At 38.7% G+C, this 21,198-nt stretch overlaps 1 protein-coding gene across 4 annotated transcripts in view; it reads right to left on the bottom strand.

Moving 5' to 3' along the window:
* brsk2b (BR serine/threonine kinase 2b) overlaps positions 1–20,981 on the bottom strand; it is a 214,043-nt gene extending 193,062 nt beyond the window's left edge. The window contains exon 1 of one of the 4 annotated variants that reach the window (XM_049470950.1): positions 20,787–20,981. In XM_049470950.1, coding sequence (XP_049326907.1) covers positions 20,787–20,877 — 91 coding nt within the window. In that variant the 5' untranslated portion in view covers positions 20,878–20,981. The remainder of the gene's footprint in view (positions 1–20,786) is intronic. The other 3 variants (XM_049470946.1, XM_049470947.1, XM_049470949.1) reach the window with 3 other exon arrangements.
* Between the last annotated feature and the right edge of the window lie 217 nt (positions 20,982–21,198).

Raw genomic sequence — 21,198 nt, 5'->3', positions numbered from 1 at the left:
ATATACATTTCATTAAACAACTTTCTTTAATTTTATCTTTAATTTTAATTTAGTTGCACATTGATGTTTACATTTTTCATGAGATTAATGCTTAATACAAAGATGTTTAATGAGATGTTGAATTGCTTGTTTCACACTTAAATATTTAATTTCAATTTAGTTGTACATTGATGTTTATATCTGACATGAAATTAATACTTAATAAAAAAGTTGTTTTATGAGATGTTGAATTACTTATTTTGTATTTAAACATTCCATTTCAATTTAGTTATACAGTGATGTTTAAAGTTTTAAGGAATTTATGTCTAATGAGGTATGTTGAAATTTGTTTTATTAAAATACACAGTTCAAAATAGGATATTTTCACAGCTTGAGTCTTACTGAGAATAATTTTCAACAGCAAATACCACATTTTGTTCAATATTACTACTCCATACAAAACTCAAGAAGTACATCATTAGAATTTGTTATTTATTCACAGCATTCACACTCTGTGTTTGTTGTGTAAAGTGTTATTGTTAATTAAGTAGGGATCCTTGTAATGACTCTCTTTACCGAAACATTGACTCTCTTTACCGAAACACCATTCTCTTTACCGCAACACATATTTATTTACTAATTATTTTACTGTTATAAAACAAATTCTAGTTTATAATGGTATTTGGATAAATTGTATTTCTTCATAGGTCATCTGTACTAAATAAGAAATTATACATGTAATTTTTCAGTTAAATATCCTGAAAAGACAGGACATGAATCATGAAATCTGTTGCGGTAATGAGACAAATCATAAAATAAAAAAAAATGGGAAACTTATAAATATAATATTTTCTGGGTTATATACACATATGAGCACAACTGTTAATAATATCTATTTAAAAAGTAACAAATGTGTAACTTTTAAACCATATCTGTTCTGTGTTATCATGTTGCGGTACTGAGAATGTGTGTGCTCTGACTGACTAAAATGGTGCAAAATATACAGAAAAAAATTATAAAATTTAAAAAAAAAAGTATTTCTAAAAAGTTCAGACCCTAGTCTTGCATAACAAAAAGAAATTTTATATTTAAATGCCTTTTGAAATTTTTCAAGTGTGAACCCTTTTAAATCTGTTTTTCGTGAGAATCACCCGCCTGTGTTACCGAGATAGCGATGAACGTCTGACTGTTGGCGTCTGTCTAGGTTGTATTCAGTCAGTGGAGCTCCTGTGTTTTCTGTTACCAAGATAAACAAGATAAAACTCCAGAAATGTACCTGAACACGCCTCATTTCATAACCAGACCACCACGCCCATCAGTGTAGATATATATGCAAATGCACAGGCCCAGGCTCCTCCCCCCGGTCGCCCCCTTATTGTGCCGGGAGTGCTACCTGCTACTGCTGCTATTAAAGTGGAAATAATGAGCGCTTGTCGAGACGCTCGGCACCTCCCTAATCTGATTATATCACACCATTGGACGCCTGCGCCCAGGCTAAAGGCCGCAGAGCATCACACGTGCTTTTCTCACACTCACACACACACACACAATCAGTAGGCCATCTGTGTGTGTGTGTGTGTGTGTGTGTGTGTGAGACAGAGAGTGTGTGTGTGTGTGTGTGTGTGTGTGTGTGGGGTGTGAGAGGACTGTGACACAGAGGAAAGATCACAGTTCTGACGTAGCCTGAGGCAGAGCGACACAGTGAGACAGTGTGTGCATTTGTGTGTGTGTGTGTGTGTGCGTGTGTGTGTGTGTGTGCGTGTGTGTCTTCACTCCGAGCCCACTCACAAATGACCGAAATGAACTGAGAGCATGTGCCGATATAATATATGTGTGTGTGTAAATATATGTGTATGACTGTATGCCCAGATATGAATTGGCACTGTGTACAGTTGTTTCCGGTTGAGAGTACGCTGTGCACAATTTGCTGTGGCTTCCTACTGGTATGAGTGTGTGTGGACAAGTGTAAATAGTTGTGTGTAAAAAGTGATTGTAAATCATATTTTATAAAATATGCTGTGAGCATTTCTGTGGATTCTTTTCTTCCACTTCAGCAAACCTTAAACACAGGCTGTCGCTACATTTGACATTTCGAAAAACACACACTCGTGCCTCCACGTCTCGCAGTGTGTGTAAAAGGTGTCATGAACTCTAGTTTGTATTAAATACACAATTCTGGAGAAGAAAAATTACTATACTTTCAGATGCACTGAAGCAGCAGAGCTCTGGTGTATTTTTTTCTGTTCTTTTTATCATTATCATTATTATTATTATTATTATTAAATTCTAAAGTGGTTCATAACAATCCAAAATGCATCCAGAAACACTGTGACAAAAACAAAAGAATGAAAAGCTGATAGCACTGCTTTATAGATGTTATAAAGTAATATTTTTATTATTAAAGTGTGTTCACTGCATAAGCCTACAGTTAGCATGTTAGCCCACAGTTAGCATTTAGCTCACATTTGCAGCATTAGCTCACAGTTAGCATGCAAGATCATTTTTGCAGTGTTAGATTACATTTAGCGCATTAGTTCATGTTTACCATGTTAGTTCACATTCACTGCATTAGCTCACATTAGCTTGTTAGTTTATGTTTACTGCATTAGCTCACAGTTAGCATGTTAGCTCGCATTCACTGCATTAGCTTACAGTTAGCATGCAAGATCATTTTGCTGTTCACGTTTACCATATTAGTTCACATTCACTGTATTAGCCAAAATTAGCATGTTAGTTCACATTCACTGCATTAGCTCACATTTAGCTTGTTAGTTCATGTTTACTGCATTAGCTCACAGTTAGCACGTTAGCTCACATTCACTGCATTAGCTCACAGTTAGCACGTTAGCTCACATTCACTGCATTAGCTTACAGTTAGCATTTTAGGTTACATTCACTGCATTAGCTCACAGTTAGCATGCAAGATAATTTTTGCTGTGTTAGATTACATTTAGCACATTAGTTCACGTTTACCATGTTAGTTCACATTCACTGCATTAGCTCACAGTTAGCATGTTAGTTCACATTCACTGCATTAGCTCACAGTTAGCATGTTAGTTCACATTCACTGCATTAGCTCACAGTTAGCATGCAAGATTATATTTACTGCATTAGCTAAAAGTTAGCATGTTAGTTCACAGTCACTGCATTAGCTCACAATTAGCATTTTAACTTACACTCACTGCATTAACTCACAGTTAGCATGTTGCATGTAGTTCATATTTTTACACCACTAGCTTTCAAATACTGTATACCATTGTGTGTGTGTATATATATATATATATATATATATATATATATATATATATATATATATATATATATATATATATATTATTATTATTATAAAATATATATTTTCCATATATATATATATATATATATATATACACACATCATTATTTTCACTTGGGCGGGAAAAACATTGAGGGTGACCCTCATTTACAACGTTGCCGAGCATTTACAGCATCAAAGGGTTTGAAAACATTTAATAATAAATTAAAAATAATAAGGAAAAAAAATCAGCATTTAATATATATAAAAAATTTATATGTAAAACAGAAAATCCTACAATTTTCAAACAAATTGACACATAAAAAGTAAAAAAAATACTTTTATAAAATATACAATAAGTAAAAAGATAATATTAAAGTAAAGTAAATGTTAAAAATGATAATAAGAAATGATAAAATGAATAATAGATCTAAAACCAAAAAAGAAAATATAAAACATTAGAATAAAATTAAACTAAGAAAAAGAAGCTAATAAAAAAGTGAATAGTGAATTAGTGAATTAAGATCACAGTGGTTCTACACAGGCCTGATATCTAATTATGTAAACCTCTTTAAACCGCTGAACTTGTGCAGGTCAAACTGAAATGAGATGTTCACCTGATTTCATTAAAAATACGGAGTAAATTCAGAGACTGAGTCAATAGAGCAGCAGCACCATTAGAGTGAAATGGTAATTATCAGATCCTTCCTACACGACCCATACGAGTCTATTAAATCCCTCACCAGCCCATTATAAACCTAATCGACCCAAATGCAAAGTATGTTTATAGTTTTCATTAAAGAGGAGGACACCATTAAAAGAAGCTTCGCTGGCTTTGATCTCACAGATAATCGAGCGGCTCTACGCCGGACAAAGCCGAGAAGATGCTTCAGGAGTTCCTGAAAAGAGGAGAAAAATACATCCAGGGCTGAAATATCCATCGCTCAGGGTTATTGTGAGATCTTCCAGATGCTGCAGGACTGAGTGACTCAACCCTGGTTAGCGTAGCCGAGTCTTTCTCAGGGTGACTCACCTCAGGAACAACAAAGCTAGCTGTTAGCGACATTAGCTGCTTTAGTCTGACAGGGACCCGGCGAGGTGCTTCTCAACAATTAACCTGGTAATTGCTTTCACATCCTTTTAGCTTGATCTGCCTGAATGTGTTTCATACAATACATGAAAGCTTTGATGATGCTTTTTTGTTTGAGGGCAGTTAGTTATCTCTGCTTATATGAGTATAACAGCCTCCACAATCTCTTTAAATGTGGAGAGATCAAAATACAGGAAACTAAAAGGAAACACAATTTAAATTGAGAATAAAATCTAAAAAATACCTTATAAATCGTTTGCAGCATCTGGTTCAAAAATGCACTAAAAACCTGATTCTTTTGCCTTGTTCCAATGTTGTGTGAATTCAGCACCCCCGCCAGGAAAAGCACCCTCTTTTGGGAGCTTATTTCTAAGTAAAATTCATGTCCTTTACCAAGAAGACAAAGAGGGGGTGCTTTTTATGGTGGGGTACAAATTCAGCACCACCGCCAGAATGAAAAGGTAAATACAGGTAATACAGCAATATTTTATTTATTAAAGCATGTTTACTGCATAAGCTTAGAGTTAGCATGTTACCCAAAAGTTAGCATTTATCTCACATTTACAACATTAGCTCACAGTTAGCATGCGAGATCATTTTTGCTGTATTAGATTACATTTAGCACATTATTTCACGTTTACCATGTTAGTTCACATTCACTGCATTAGCTCACAGTTAGCATGTTAGTTCACATTCACTGCATTAGCTAACAGTTAGCATGTTAGTTCACATTCACTGCATTAGCTAACAGTTAGCATGTTAGTTCACATTCACTAGTTCCAAAGTTGTGTGAATTCAGCACCCCCGCCAGGAAAAGCACCCCCTTTTTGGAGCGTATTTCTAAATTCAAGTGCTTTTATCAAGAAGACAAGGAGGAGGTGCTTTTTATGGCGGGGGTACAGATTTCGGCACTACTATGGTGCAGAATTCAGCACTACCGCCAGGAAAAGCACCCCCTCACTGGAGAGGCTGCAGGTGACATGACTATTTTCCATTTTCTAAAAAAAAAAGTTAAAGCCAAGAAGATGTACGTGCACGCTTTTGCTGGAAGGGGGGCTGAATTCGGCACAACACAGGTACAACTGCACTTGCGCAGGTCTCCATATCACGAGGAGTATTCTCATTTAGCATATAGTCTGGGCTTGAAGCTACGTATTCTTAATTTGAAGCTGGATAATCGGCCCCAGCGGTAGCGGTTCTGGTCCACTCTGCTTGTCGCTAACGTCATCAGTGCATAATAACATCCAGCACTAGATGGATGGGCCAACAGCTCCAACCTCGCAACCTGATGGAGTTTTAAAGGGCAGAGAAATCTGATTGATCCCCCTGGAGAGCAAAAGCAACAAGCCTTAAAAGTTCTGGCTGCTTCGCCGGCTGGGTTTTTCATTACGGGCCGTATTAGCACTGGTTGATGGAGGGCAGAAAATTAATGAGCGAGTGGCAAACGAGCAAACGAGCGAAAAACTGCAGAATAACAGCCCTGCTTTTGTTCGGCGAGGGCTCTCAGAGAATATAAAAAGAAAAGAAAATGGAACTGGTGGATAACGGAGTGTGTAAGTGTGTGTATAAGTGTGTGTGTCTAAGTGTGTGGGTTGTTGGAACCACAATAAACAGGCTTTGTTCTATTTTTCCCCAGATATCAAAAGACCGGTCTTTAAATAACTCTGCTGTACCGTTAATTTCAGCGCTTGTGAAATGATCATAATAGAACTATTTGATTCTTTTAGTTCTTTTAGGAAAACCGTCCCAACAAAAGCCCACACACAGCCAGGCTATACTTATTCATTGATAAATTGTCTCAACTGAACCACCAGTGTACCATTTCAGCTACCAATCAAGAGCTTTTATTTGCTATTGTTGCATAGCATTGTTACCTTCCTTTCAAAGACTTCTGACATCTTTACCATCTACTACAACACCACTACAGGTCAGGAGGTTCACCCAAAATGCCTTAAAAAATATAGTTTTGATGCTTTCTGGATCTCTTTGTTTGGATCAACCATAAGATCTATTCTCAGGCTAGGAGGAGTTTCTCGATACTTCACACTGATTGGCTGTCATCAATTGCTCTGTAATTAATCTACAGTTACAGTAGATACAGAATCACCAGCACTGTAATCTGTTGTACCCGTACTGCTCTGTAATTAATCTACAGTTACAGTAGATACAGAATCACCAGCACTGTAATCTGATGAACCCATACTGCTCTGTAACTAATCTACAGTTACAGTAGATACAGAATCACCAGCACTGTAATCTGTTGTACCCGTACTGCTCTGTAATTAATCTACAGTTACAGTAGATACAGATTCACCAGCACTGTAATCTGATGAACCCGTACTGCTCTGAAATTAATCTACAGTTACAGTAGATACAGAATCACCAGCACCGTAATCTGTTGTACCCGTACTGCTCTGTAATTAATCTACAGTTACAGTAGATACAGAATCACCAGCACTGTAATCTGATGAACCCGTACTGCTCTGAAATTAATCTACAGTTACAGTAGATACAGAATCACCAGCACCGTAATCTGTTGTACCCGTACTGCTCTGTAATTAATCTACAGTTACAGTAGATACAGATTCACCAGCACCGTAATCTGTTGTACCCGTACTGCTCTGTAATTAATCTACAGTTACAGTAGATACAGAATCACCAGCACTGTAATCTGTTGTACCCGTACTGCTCTGTAATTAATCTACAGTTACAGTAGATACAGAATCACCAGCACTGTAATCTGATGAACCCGTACTGCTCTGAAATTAATCTACAGTCACAGTAGATACAGAACAGGCTTTAACAAGTTTCAACAGCATGCCATTGTGATATCTACTGAAGTCTTCAACTTTCACCCAATGAAAAGGATCCAATAACCATCAAAACTCACTAAAACGACTTTTGTTTGCACCAATGGTCATCTTTAACCAGTATAGGTTTATATTAAAGCCATATATCAGATGATTAATTCACGCCGAACATCAGACAACAATAAAGTCATATCCGTGATTTTGGCCTTGAGAGACTCCATGCAGCCCACGTTAAGAACCAGAGAATCTCCTCATTCACATTCTAATATCACAAGCAGAGAGGCTCCGGTCCGATCAATAACGCCGACCCTCCGGGCACAGCGCGCCACGGCATCCACGTATGTGTAAAAGTGGGTGGTTGCCATAGAAACTCACAACTTGGCTTTGACTAAGGGTGAGAGATGATGTGTTCAGCAGACACGCTATTGTCGGCAACCGCCGCCGCTGTCCAACCGACCGCAGAGTGATAATACACCGGGTTTTACTAGAGCTGCAACTAATGATTATTTTGGTAGTCGAATTTTCGATTATTCGATTAATCAGCGATTATTTCTGCCATGTTCTCCATCTCTAAAAACAATAGAAACAGCTGAGCATGAGATTTAAAAGGCATTTAAGTGTCTAGGTGTTGTTTAAACGTGGAAAGTACTGATATTTAGTGAGTAAATATGTAATATGTTGTGTTTGGACACTTTTGGAGACACAGACTAAGTTGAGTGTAAACTGTGTGAGTGAGACATTTATCCATCTCTCATTGTACTTCTGTCCCCAGCACTTTGTGTAATGCAGTACTGTTATAAATTAATGATTCCACGACAATGAAATTTTTAGTCGTCAAATTAAAATAATCAATATTGTCGATTATATCAAATAATTGTTGCAGCCCTAGTTTTTACTAGAGATGTAACGATACCACCAATACCAAACTAGGTGCTGCATAGGTGCCTAAAACTGTTAAAATTTATAGCATTCCATTTTTTATAGGTTTTATTTTGATAAAATAAAATAAGATATTAAAAAAAATTACGCTTGAAAGAATATGAATGGAAAGAAGTAGTTTATTGAGTGTGTTTACTGTGGACATCAACCTCACACTGCCTCACTGTAACTCATTCTACCTCACTCTACCCCACTCTACTTTACTCTACCGCACTTTACTTCATCCTGTTCTACCTCACTCAACACTCATTCACTCTTATTGTACCACTCTACCTGTACCTCACTCTCCTTTCTCTACTTTACTTTCTCTCACTGTACTTTACTCTACCTTGCTCTACCTCACTCTGCCTTGCTCTACCTCACTGCCTCACTCTACTTTCACTTTACCTCACTCTTACCTAACGAGGCTGGAGGCAGAGCGAGGTAGAGTAAAGCAGAGTAAAGGCCAGTTTATACTTCTGCGCCGTACCTCGCCATAGCCTACATGTATTCAGCTATGCAGCGGAGTGCGTTTATACTTCCGCGTGCGCATATCAGCAGCCCTGCATCGCTCTGCAGTTTAAACTGCGAGGGCAGGAATGTGTGGGAGGGGACGTGAGGCCCGGCGGACCAATCACAGCTGTGGCTGTTCTCGTGGCGCAATGCATACTTACATTTCCAGTGAGGTGCATTTCAAGCTACGGCGTAGGCTACAGCGAACGGGACGCAGCGGCACGTATTGGCCTTTACTCTGCTTTACTCTGCCTCGCTCTGCCTCCAGCCTCGTTATGTAACAATACAATAAGGGCAATCTGCAGTGTGATGAGCTCCCTCTGTTGCTGCACACGGGTAATGCAGCCTATGGTTATCATTTGTTATTTACGACATTATTGCAGCTCTTTCTATGTGTTTATTGTCAATAACAATATTAAACGATATTTTAATTATTCTTCGTTTCTTAACAGCTTTCATTCATTATTTTTGTTTCTGTCTATTGATCCAATAACAGGTTGTGTCTGTTTTTCTTTAGTCTTTATGTTTGTTTCTTTCTCCACCTCCTTTAATTTCCCTCCCTCAAACCCCACACCCTGTCCTCCCTGAATACAGCTCTAACAGGCAGGCCTCGGCAACCACCTGACTAATGACCAGCCATCGTGATCCAGCCCCGACCCAGCCCAGCCCAGCCCAGCCCAGCCCGGCCATCTGGACAGGATACACCCCCTCCGGTTCCTTTACCAATCAATCATGCATGCAGAACGACCCGGCGTGTCCTTCCATTCATACAGTACCAGCGCCGCAGATCTGAATCATTAATAAATAAATAAAAATCAGTTCTGGAGCGGCGGCTCGGTACGCTCCGGGCCACCGTCTCAGAACCAGAGACAGGAGGGGGAACAAAGAGAGCGTGAGAGTGTGTTTAAGTGTGTGTATACAAGTGTGTGTGTGTGTGTGTGTGTTAGAGATGTCCCTTTCAATTTTTGGGGATTTTGAGTATTTGTCGATACCGAGTCCAGATCCGATTCTTTGGCAATGTGGTAAAAAGACAAAAAAAAACATTTTTAAAATTAATTTGATGGTAATTGAAACATCAATATGAAAAATCTACATATTTAGCTAAAAATAAACAAGTACTAAAAAGCCATATGACTTGTTTCTATTTAAATATGCTTATTTCTAAAATAAACAACCTTAAAAATGTCACAAAAACAACAATAATTTATAATAAAAAACAAAATTAAGATCATGATAATAAATCTTTGTAAATGCTGGTATTTCTCTGTATATTTGGCAGAGAGACAGTAAAGAGAGTGTATATGGTTTATTAGGCCTGGCTGACTAGATTTAGACTAGACTTTTTTTTACTGTATTATATTATCTCAGGGTAATTTTGATGCTTTTTCAATTAGAACATTGTATATTGAGTTTAACTAAGAGCTTTAAACTAAGAGGTTTATCTAGATGGCTCACATTCACAAATGTAAGAGAGCTGTATCTGTAATCACTTTAGCCTGTATTAACAGCTTGGAGGAAAATGAAGCGCGAATGGGAAGAAAGTAGCAGGTGGTTCAATAGGTAGCTTGCTGGATTAGCCGTTTGTGCTAATTGGCCATAAATCAGCATTGATGAACAGCACGACAGCGTGAGTGTAAAATATTCCACTCTTCTACTCTTTAGTGATAAAACTCCTGCATCTGGACTGCAATTGTAAAAACAGGAGGACCAGTGAGTTTTTAGGCTTTTTTCTCGGTCACATGACATCATCACGTTCAGTAGCTCCTCCATTTTCACTCACTGTTGTGTTTTTTTAACGTGGATCTCCGTGGAAACTGTAGTGCGCCCAAAGTGTAATTACGGTGTGCAGCAGTGGACAAATATCTATTTTATTAAAGGCGAGGAGACGAAACTCAGAGATGTGCGTCCGGACAGGACTAAAATTACCGGAGGAGCACGGAGTTCAGAGAAAAACTGTAGATAATTCAGCCTGTAATTCTCTCAGAGGACGTCTGAGAAAAACACGAACATGATCGTTCTGGACAGGAATAAATAAAAGGATAGAGAAAAAGAGGATAAAAACCCCCATAAAAGAGAAATTTACCCAGAACCCCCTGAGAAACTAATCCCATGTATATAGGGCTAAAGGATTGGGGACATCGCTAGTGTGTGTTTTTATTGTGTGTCTGGACCCTCAGCCCTCACGCCACACTTTCACCCCCGCTATGGCCGGCTGCCTTCAGATCACACACACACACACACTCCAGCACTTTCCCCAGGCCAGGCTCCTCCTAATTAAACCCCAAATCAGCCCATCTGTTGAGTTATTGACCGCGGCCGGAGCTCCGGGTTGATTAGAATCCTGGTATTTAGCTGTGAGCGAGTTTGGTGATGAATGAGTAGCGCTCTATATATAAAACATCTGGATTAATAAGCTATATTTGGTTGGAGTTAAGAAGTGTTTCATGGTTTAACCTTAGGGCTCAGCAATTAAGTGAAAAACTAATCAAAACCAATGTTTAAAACTGAGGCTTTGAGAAAAAGTTGATTTATCGACTGAAAGAAGCACTTCTGACGCCAATTTCACATCTAAACATTTCATATTCCAATAAATTTCAATTAATTGCAATTAAATCTGACTTTTGTTAATAATGAATAATAATAAAAAAATCTGAGCTCTAAGTTTTCACAAATTTTCCATTCCAACACATAATCTTAACACAAATCAACTATTTTTTAATAACAAATTAGTCCATTATTGGTCAAAACCAGCAATCACTGAGACTCTCTAAGGGTTAGAGAAAACAGGACCTGCTAAAAAATTAGTATTCCTCCAATATAGCCTAGCAACAAACTACCTTAGCTTAGCAATAAGCTACATTAGCCGAGAAATAAGCTATATTAGCTTAGCAATAAGCTACATTAGCCTAGCAATAAACTACATTAGCCTAGAAATAAGCTACATTAGCCATAAGCAATAGGTTACATTAGCCGAGAAATAAGTTATATTAGCTAAGTAATAAGCTATATTAGCCTAGCAATAAGCTACATTAGCCGAGCCATGAGCTACATTAGTGGACCAATAAGCTACATTAGCCTAGCAACAAGCTACATTAGCCTAGCAACAAGCTACATTAGCCTAGCAATAAGCTACATTAGCAAAGCAATAAGCTACACTTGCCTAGCAATGAGCTACATTAGCCTAGCGCAAAGCTACTTTACCCTAGCAATAAAATACATTAATTAGAGAAAGTTGTGAATTTTTTTACTTCGAATAAAAAAAAGCCAAATTATTTATTTATTGAGAATGAATAGTATGGCTCAAAGTTTATTTTATGAAAGATTTGCAACACTTCATCACTTCCTGCTAGTAAGAAAGATTAATATGTTAATATTTAGCGTACTAACCTAAAAAAAATCACTCTGTTAATAATAATAAACAGTATATACTTGTATATACACGATACATGAGCTTTCAACTATTGAGCCTTTTTCCTTCTTAATATAGTCAATGATTATAGTAATTTTTAAAAATAAAAAAATAGTCCATTATTGGTCAAAACCAGTAATCACTGAGACTTTAAAGGTTAGAGAAAACAGGACCTGCTAAAAATCAATATACCTCTCCGTCCTGGTGGGCTCTTTACGCTTTAACATCAGTGATATATCCTCCGGGGGACGGGATGGGACGGGGTAAGGTGGGGACGGAGAGATGGAGACGGAGGGGACAGGGACGTGGAGGACGGGCTGGAGGAGGTTCAGGTCTCTGCTGCATTTCTCTGATAAAAACTCCCTCAGAGACTCAGCAGCCCCCCGAGAGGAGCTGTGGGGGGGAGGGGGGCCGGAGGACTCAAACACAGACAATATAAACACCAGCAGACCAGACTAAATACCCCCGACCCAACAACAATACCACAGAAACCGCCTGCAGAGCTCGGTCCAACCACCGAGCTACAGGAACACCAGGCCACAGCTCTGATAACTCCTATTATACAGCCTGTAAACATCCTCGATACACACTAGGGGTGGGCGATATGGCCCTAAAATAACATCACAATATTTTAATGGTATTTTTAATAACGATAGCGATACTCTAGGCGATATGACAAAACACTGTATTAAAATAAATAATAATTTCAGGAATACACTACTGCAACAAAATGAACATTTTATTTTATTACTGCATACAATATGATACGGCACACGCCTAACTGAGATATTAAAAATACAAGAATTTGATCAGATTTGTTACAGAAGTCAATAATCCTGAATGTAGCTTATTGCTAGGCTAATGTAGCGTATTGCTCACAGCTAATGTAGTCCATTGCTAGGCTAATGTAGCTTATTGCTTGGGTAATGTAGCTTATAGCTAGGCTAATGTAGCTTATAACTCAGCTAATGGAGCTTATTGCTAGGCTAATGAATGTCATTATACTAATACTAATAATGGACTCCAAATATCTCCATATATATGTAGCTTATTGCTCACAGCTAATGCAGCTCATTGCTAGACTAATGTAGCTTTTTGCTTGACTTATATAGCTAATTGCTAGGCTAATGTAGCTTATTGCTAATCTAAAGCAGCTCATTGCTAGGTTAATGTATCTTATTGCTCTCAGCTAATGTAGCTTATAGCTAGACTAATGTAGCTCATTGCTAGGCTAATGTAGGCTAACTGCTCAGGATGACAGTGTTTAAAGTTCACAGGGTGTTACTCTTATGCACTCTTAAACACTTATACACCTTGACTCCTTATTATAGGACAATAAGCTAATTTATCTGAGCAATAGGCTACATTAGCTAAGCAACAAACTAGATTAGCCTAGCAATAAGCTGCTTTAGATGAGCAATAAGCCAAGCAATAATGTATCTTATTGCTCAACTAATGTAGCTTATTGCTAGGCTAATGTAGCTTATTTCTCAGCTAATGTAGCTTATTGCTAGGCTAATGTAGCTTATTTCTCAGCTAATTTAGCTTATTGCTTGTTCACAGGTTGTCACTCTTATTCACCAAACACTTATTAAACGAATATAACAGGGAAAATATGGCTTGACCCCTTTAACCCTTTGTGGTTTACTAGTCAAGAAAGAAAAATATGGTCTATAGTCAGTAGTGACGCTGTTTTTACATTGTGAAATATGACAAAAAAAAGTCACCAAGCTCTAAACTATTTTATGCAAATTAAGTTAATTAATTTGCATAAAATAATGTAATGTTTAGAGTTTCCAGATTAATCGTAAGCATTCATGTGTTATTATAAAAATATTATAATTGTGTATGATATAAAACGTCACCCTGCCGGCTATATAACATTTCAGACAGAGTTTTAGAGGACTGGATCCTGGCGGTATCTCTGTTTATAGATTAATAGTGAGCAGAGTGAATTAGTGAGCGGTATGAATTCAGCAGTACTCTGTGTTATAATGGGGGGGGGGGGTCTGCACTGAGAGAGAGGGTGGGGGGGGTTTAGAGCCGGGCTGTTGCCGTCTGCCTGTGATCTCCAAGATGGAAAGCATGGCCATTGTGAGAGGAGCCTTGTGGGAAGGGGGTGCAACCATGACAACCAGCCACTGTTACCCAGCACTCTACAAATGAGAGCCAATTGAATGCTGGGATGCGTCTGAGAGAAAAAAAGAAGACTTCAACCCCCTCAGATAGAAACACACAGACAAATTGTTGGGAAAGTCATCGCAGAGAGACGGTCGGCCGCCGACACTTCACACGGCTTTCAGACTCAGACAGAGCGCGCTTTGTGCCCGATCAGATAGAATACACCAACTTCATATATTTTTTTTAAATTTACCAAGAAAAAAGACATACAACAAAAAAGTGTTAGGTGTTTGTATGGTATTTGTATTACATTTTAACCAAAGAAATAAGCTGGTGAAATGAAAAAATAACAGTGTTTTAGCTGTACTACTCAATATGAAAAAATCTAGCAGTTACATATTTGTATATATTGAACAGAATCGGCCGATTTGTAGCCAAATATTGTTATCAGGAATATGCCAATATTTGACAAATGTGTACATTAAATGTGTCTTGGAGAAAGCAGAGAAACAATTTTTAACACCACTAACCAGATACCCCTATTGAAAGTTCATCATTCAGCACAGTACAGTGAGTATCAGAACATTAAAGCTGGGCATACACTGTAAGAGGGCTGCACGATATTGGCAAAAATGTAAATTGCTAATGTTATTATTTTTTTTTTCAACTATATGTATCGCAATATTAAACAATGCTGGGCCCATGACGTCACAAGCCCCGCCTCCACCCACACGCTACTGTCTTGCATCCGGACCAATCAAGAGCTGAGTCAGTGCGGAGCTCTCAAAACCCGCAAAACAACAGTAATCATCCCTTTAATTAGCATTTAAATATCTTTTTAAAAGGTAAATTAGAGCGTTTGTTTTTCTGGGATTAAAAGTGTGAATTCAGCTGTAACTGGAAATATCTGCGCTGCTAAACTGTGCTGAACTGAGGAGCACAGCTTGTTAGACGGTAGGATCGGACCGACCCGAAGCCGAGCACTGCAGCAGAACCGAGTCAGGTTATGGGTCTCTGCCAGCGGTTCTGTGCAGGCGTTCTGCATCACTATCTCTCCACCATCACGAGCTCGGGCCTGGCCTGAAGTGGTGAGTACACGGTGTGATTATCTCCGGTTTCAGGCCTCTGGGTTTTTCTCCACGCTGCTGGAGCCGGGCCTTCGGGCCGCTCGCTCTGACCCGATGCTCGGTTCTGACTGTGGGCCGGACCGGCTGCAGGGCTCAGCTACCTCCCTGCTTCATTACTGAGACCCAGGAGACGCCTCACATACAGAGAGAGAGAGAGAGAGAGAGAGAGAGAGAGAGAGAGAGAGAGAGAGGGAAAGAGAGAGAGAGATAGAGGGAAAGAGAGAGAGAGATAGAGGGAAAGAGGGAAAGAGAGAGGGAAAAAGACAGAGAGAGAGAGAGAGAGAGAGAGAGAGAAATACAGAGCGTTTATTCTGAATTCAGACCAGACGTAATAAAATATGTCTATTCCCATCACCTAAAATAAAACAATAAATAAAAAAATGTATTCTTACTAACTGCTACCTCATTATTTTGAGGTATTATCTCATTATTTTGAGATAGTAAGTAATTATTTTAAAATACTATATTGTTATTTTGAGATACTAATTCATTATTTTGAGGTACTATCATTATTTTGAGATAGTAAGTCAATATTTTCAGATACCAAGTCATTATTTTGAGATACCAATTCATTACGTTGGGATACTGTCTCATTATTTTGAGAAGCTAAGTCATTATTTTGAGATAGAAAGTCATTATTTTGAGATAGTAAGTTATCATTTTTTCTGAAAGCAAACATACTTGCTATCTCAAACTATTGAGATAGCAGTTTACTTAATAATAAGAAAAAAATGTGCTGGATTTTGTCAATGCTGGAATTGGGCTTTAATACAATTCAGACCCAAAATGATATGTTTTTATTATGTAACAAACGGTGCTCCTGTTTCTGCTTTCAACCGGAGGCAAGAAACGAGTAATAAAGTTGTCAAATCTTAGATCATCTGATACAAACAGATGTTAAACCTGATAAAATAACAAGAACACAGCATTTCAACAGGTCCGAAAACCATCTAAGAAAACCATATGGATACACTTATTAAAACATACAAGCTCTTCTCTGACTTTTTGCAAAGAAAACCAGTTCATATTCATAAAGTTTTAAGAGTTCAGAAATAATCAATATTTGGTGGAATAACCCTGGTTGGTTTTTAATCACAGTTTTTTCTTCATGCATCTTGGCATCATGTTTTCCTCCACCAGTCTTACACACTGCTTTTGGATAACTTTATGCTGCTTTACTCCTGGTGTAAAAATTCAAGCAGTTCAGTTTGGTGGTTTGATGGTTTGTGATCATCCATCTTCCTCTTGATTATATTCCAGAGGTTTTCAATTTGGTAAAATCAAAGAAAATCATCATTTTTAAGTGAAATCTTATTTTTTTCCAGAGTATAATTATAATCTTGATAGAAATAATGGTGTTCAATGAAAACACCAGTGATTTAGTGCTGCTAGCTGCCTCGGTTTGGGCAGGCTGTGAGGATGATCCTCTAATTTTCATCCCCACCGTTCTTCATCTCTGCTGTGAATCCAGAACATGTGGTGGTAAAACACTGAGAGCAGCACAATGAAATACAGAGCAGATCACACTGAACTGGACTGGAGGGGGAGGGGAAATTAAAGAGGAGCGTCCCTTTTTAGGCTTCCCACGGGGGTCCCGCTTTAGCACTGAGAACCCCCACCCACCACCACCACCACCACCAATCATCTACACCCCTCCCCCATCGCCATCTCTCTCTCTGTACCAGCCTCTCTCTCTCTGGTGACATATGGGCGATCCTCTCCAGCGCTGGTTATTGTGCAGCAGCTATGCCAACAGCAGCAGAACACACCGAAACCCTTATAATACATGTAGTTTAAAGAGGATATACAGCTCTGAATATAAAATAAAACATTAAAAACCTCTGGAATATAATCAAGAGGAAGATGGATGATCACAAACCATCAAACCACCAAACTGAACTGCTTGAATTTTTGCACCAGGAGTAAAGCAGCATAAAGTTATCCAAAAGCAGTGTGTAAGACTGGTGGAGGAGAACATGATGCCAAGATGCATGAAGAAAAAACTGAGATTAAAAACCAACCAGGATTATTCCACCAAATATTGATTATTTCTGAACTCTTAAAACTTTATAAATATGAACTTGTTTTCTTTGCATTATTTGAGGTCTGAAAGTTCTGCATCTTTTTTGTAATTTCAGTCATTTCTCATTTTCTGCAAATAAATGCTCTAAATGAGAATATTTTTATTTGGAATTTGGGAGAAATGTTGTCTGTAGTTTATAGAATAAAACAACAATGTTCATTTTACTCAAACATAAACCTATAAATAGCAAAATCACGTTGTATAAAATAGGTCTATGTTCTGTACAAAACATGTTCATGAAGTTCTTTACACAAAATCACTCTCACAGAAAGATAAAGATTCAGTTTCAGTCCCTTTTAGAACGAGCCGTTTAGGGGCTCTGACACTTTTATGCAAATAAAAGAGCGTTTACAACACGTTAGCTTGTGTAGCTCAATGGCAAAACATAAACAAGCTAGTTTATGCTTAATGCTTAACTGCAATAATAGCACAACTCAGCAGGTACAGATCCCTCCCTCAGACGAAGTCTGCTGGCCAGTCCTGCTCTTTACTATCTAAGGTTGTCAAACAGCATTTCTTCAACTGATCTAGTGGGTGGGGCGCTGGTGGGAACAGACAGGTAAAGGGGGTGGAGCCAGGGTGGTTCTATGCAAGTTTTCTTATTGTGACATCACAATAAAGGGAGGGGCCTTCCAAACAGCTCATAGAAACATATGATATAATCCTAACATCCAACACACTTAACCCTTTCAGACCCGAATTATATTCCAGTGATGGAAAAACATAAATTAAGCTGTTTTCTGTCTGTACAGCACACATATCGTCACTGTCCAATTAAATTATAACATATTTTGAATACACAAACTTTGTCAAAAATTGTGTCAAAATTTATTGATGAATGGACTAATAGAAATTCTCTAAAATGACTTGAAATAAAGAATTTTTACATTGACTTCAATTAAAAAAAGTTTTATCCCTCTCCTAAAAAAATAGCTATTTGGAAGATTTTTGTTTTTTGTTGGATATTAAGTAAAATTAATGTGTTTAACATGGATTATATTTAATATTGACCTTTTTATTTTAAAAACTAAGCTAAGCTACTGTTTCATCAGCTGGTTTGTGGTCTATTCTCATGATAAAAGCAGGTCTCAATTAGTGCTAATATCCATATCTGATTTAAGAAAACTTCTGTATATGGATAATAATACACTATTAAAAGCTACAGTCCTCCAATCTTTTCCACACTTTCTGATTTCTGGTGCCTCCTGGCAGCAGCTGCACTGTGATTGGAGGATTATGCACGGACCCTGGTCTGGACAGTCGGGTATGAAGCCTAAATCCTGGCTGAACTCAGCAGTGAGATTCACAGGCCAGACCAGGCCACTCAACTTTGACCACACTCAATCAGCACGGCCGTGAAGAGGCCGTCGGCCATGCCAGCCTTCATAACACGCTATAACACACTGAGCAGCAAATGAGTTGTAGCGCCCAGATCAATACCAACAGCACATTCTCCCGGAGCATCACGAGCACAGCGAAGACTGGAAATAATAACTCATATTACTGTGAGGATATACGCATCAGTGGGTCTGGATTAGGGGATATTACTGTAAATAATATTTACAGTAAATTAAATGTATACATATATAAAACACTGATAGAATTTAACCATAAAGTAGTAATAACCTCTAGGCCACATGGCTGCTTATTTAGGCCTATTTATACGGCAAAAGATGTGGATATAAAAGGCATTATTATTATAAATCTAACCTTTGTAGTGCACAAGTGAAATAAAGTGAGTGTAGTGTACAGACAACAAAATATTTCAAACTGTTCATGATGTTCTTATAAGGTTTTAACTCAGTTAGTGTGCTAAAAACTTAAAAAACAAAAGAAATATATACACACACACACACACACACACACACACACACACACACACACACACACACACACACACACAAACACACAAACACACACATATATATATATAAATTACCCCAACTACTAAAAACCCCTGAAACTGCACACTCATCCAACAAATAATAAATTGAATTTCAGCACCATACACACTCACTCACAAACAAACATATAAATAAATAAGATGTTTCCATTATATAGGCCCTTAAACAGCACATGAACAGCATGATATATTTCATTGTTTTATTTGGAGTTCCAACCACATCCGCACACACACACACACACACAAACATATATATATTTCCCCAAATACTGAAAAGCTCCTAAAACCTCAGAAGCCTGCACTACATTTCAGCACCACACACACACACACTCCAGAGACCCACGCAGTCACTAGTTGGAGCTGTTCTGCGCACTAAATACTGAAGCAGGAGCTCGTATCAGCCAGTGCAGCCTGTCCTGCACCACGCCATCCCTCCATCCATCCATACACCAATCTATCCATCCACCCAGTCCAGCCTCGGACCCTCAGCAGCTCCTGTATCACACTGACACAATACCCAGCCCCGCGCGCTCCGGCTGCGTAAAGGCGCTCCGGCGGTGCGTAACAGCGCGCAGTGAGCTCGAGCTGCACCCGCACCGCGCGAGCGCCCGGATCCGGATTAACAGCCTTAGTCTTAGAACCACAGTGACAGCTCTCAGTCAGAGACACAACTTCATTTCCCTCAGAACAGAGCGGATACAGCGTGTCTCACTTTGTCTCAGTGAGTCTTAATGTATCTCAGTTTGAATCAGTGCATCTTATTGTATCTCAGAGTATCTCAGTGTATCTTAATGTATATAAGTTTGAATCAGTGTATCTTAATGTATCTGAGTTTGTCTTAATTTGTCTCATTGTATCTCAGAGTATTCTAATGTATCTTACTGTACCCCAGTGTTTCTCATTGTATCTTAATGTGTCTCCGTGTATCTCAGTGTTTCTCATTGTATCTTAATGTATCTAAGTGTGTCTCGGTGTATCATAATGTATCTCAGTGTATCTCAGAATGTATCTCAGTGTGTCTTAGTGTATCTCAGAGTGTATCAAAGAGTGTATCTCAGTGTATCACAGAGTGTATCTCAGTGTGTCTTAGTGTATCTCAGAGTGTATCACAGAGTGTATCTCAGTGTATCTCAGTGTTTCTCAGAGTGTCTCAGTGTTTATTATTGTATTGTAATGTATCTCAGTGTATCTCAGTGTGTCTAAGTGTCTCTTTAATGTATCTAAGGTACGATTTGTACGATGTGTCCTACAACACACACACACACACACACACACACACACACACAATCGCAGCTTACACACACACACAGCTTAAACACACACACACGTACACAATTGCAGTGCATGCAAACCCAGCCTAGCCGGTACAGTGTTCCCAGCTGAGATATAACGCATCAGTTTCCTTCTGCACAATAAAAAAAAACCCATAATAAACCCAAAATAAGCCAAAACACGCACAACAGCACAACCAAACCAAGCGCAATAACCCCAATACCACATCACTGCTACTGATACTCACACTAACACTGATAATAATATTAATAATAATAAAGCACAGACCTGTCTGTCCCTTTCCCAGCGTCTTCTCCAGGCGGTACGGTCCCACATAATTCGCGTGCAGGGCGCTGTTATCTTTCCCAGACGAGGACATCTTTCCTTCTTTCCTCCTCCTGCTGCCTTTTCTCCTCTTCTTCAGCCCGGAATCACTGCAAATTCAGCTCGGGTTAATTTCTGCAGCTGCTCTCTCTCTCTCTCTCTCCCTCTCTCTCTCTCTCTCTCTCTTCCCCCGCCCTGCTCCTCCAGCAGCTTCCTCCTCCTCCTCCTCCTCACCACCACTCTCTCTCTCTCTCTCTCTCTCTCTCTCCTTCTCTCTCTCTTTCTCTCTCTTTCTCTCCAACACAACACTCAGTATCACTGCTGCTGCAGTTCCCTCTCATGGCCTGCGGGGGCGCTGTAGAGCCCAGTCAAAAAT

This window comes from Astyanax mexicanus, chromosome 23 (genome assembly GCF_023375975.1).
Source record: "Astyanax mexicanus isolate ESR-SI-001 chromosome 23, AstMex3_surface, whole genome shotgun sequence".
Lineage (NCBI taxonomy): Eukaryota > Metazoa > Chordata > Actinopteri > Characiformes > Acestrorhamphidae > Astyanax > Astyanax mexicanus.
This window is presented reverse-complemented; position numbering and strand designations above follow the sequence as displayed.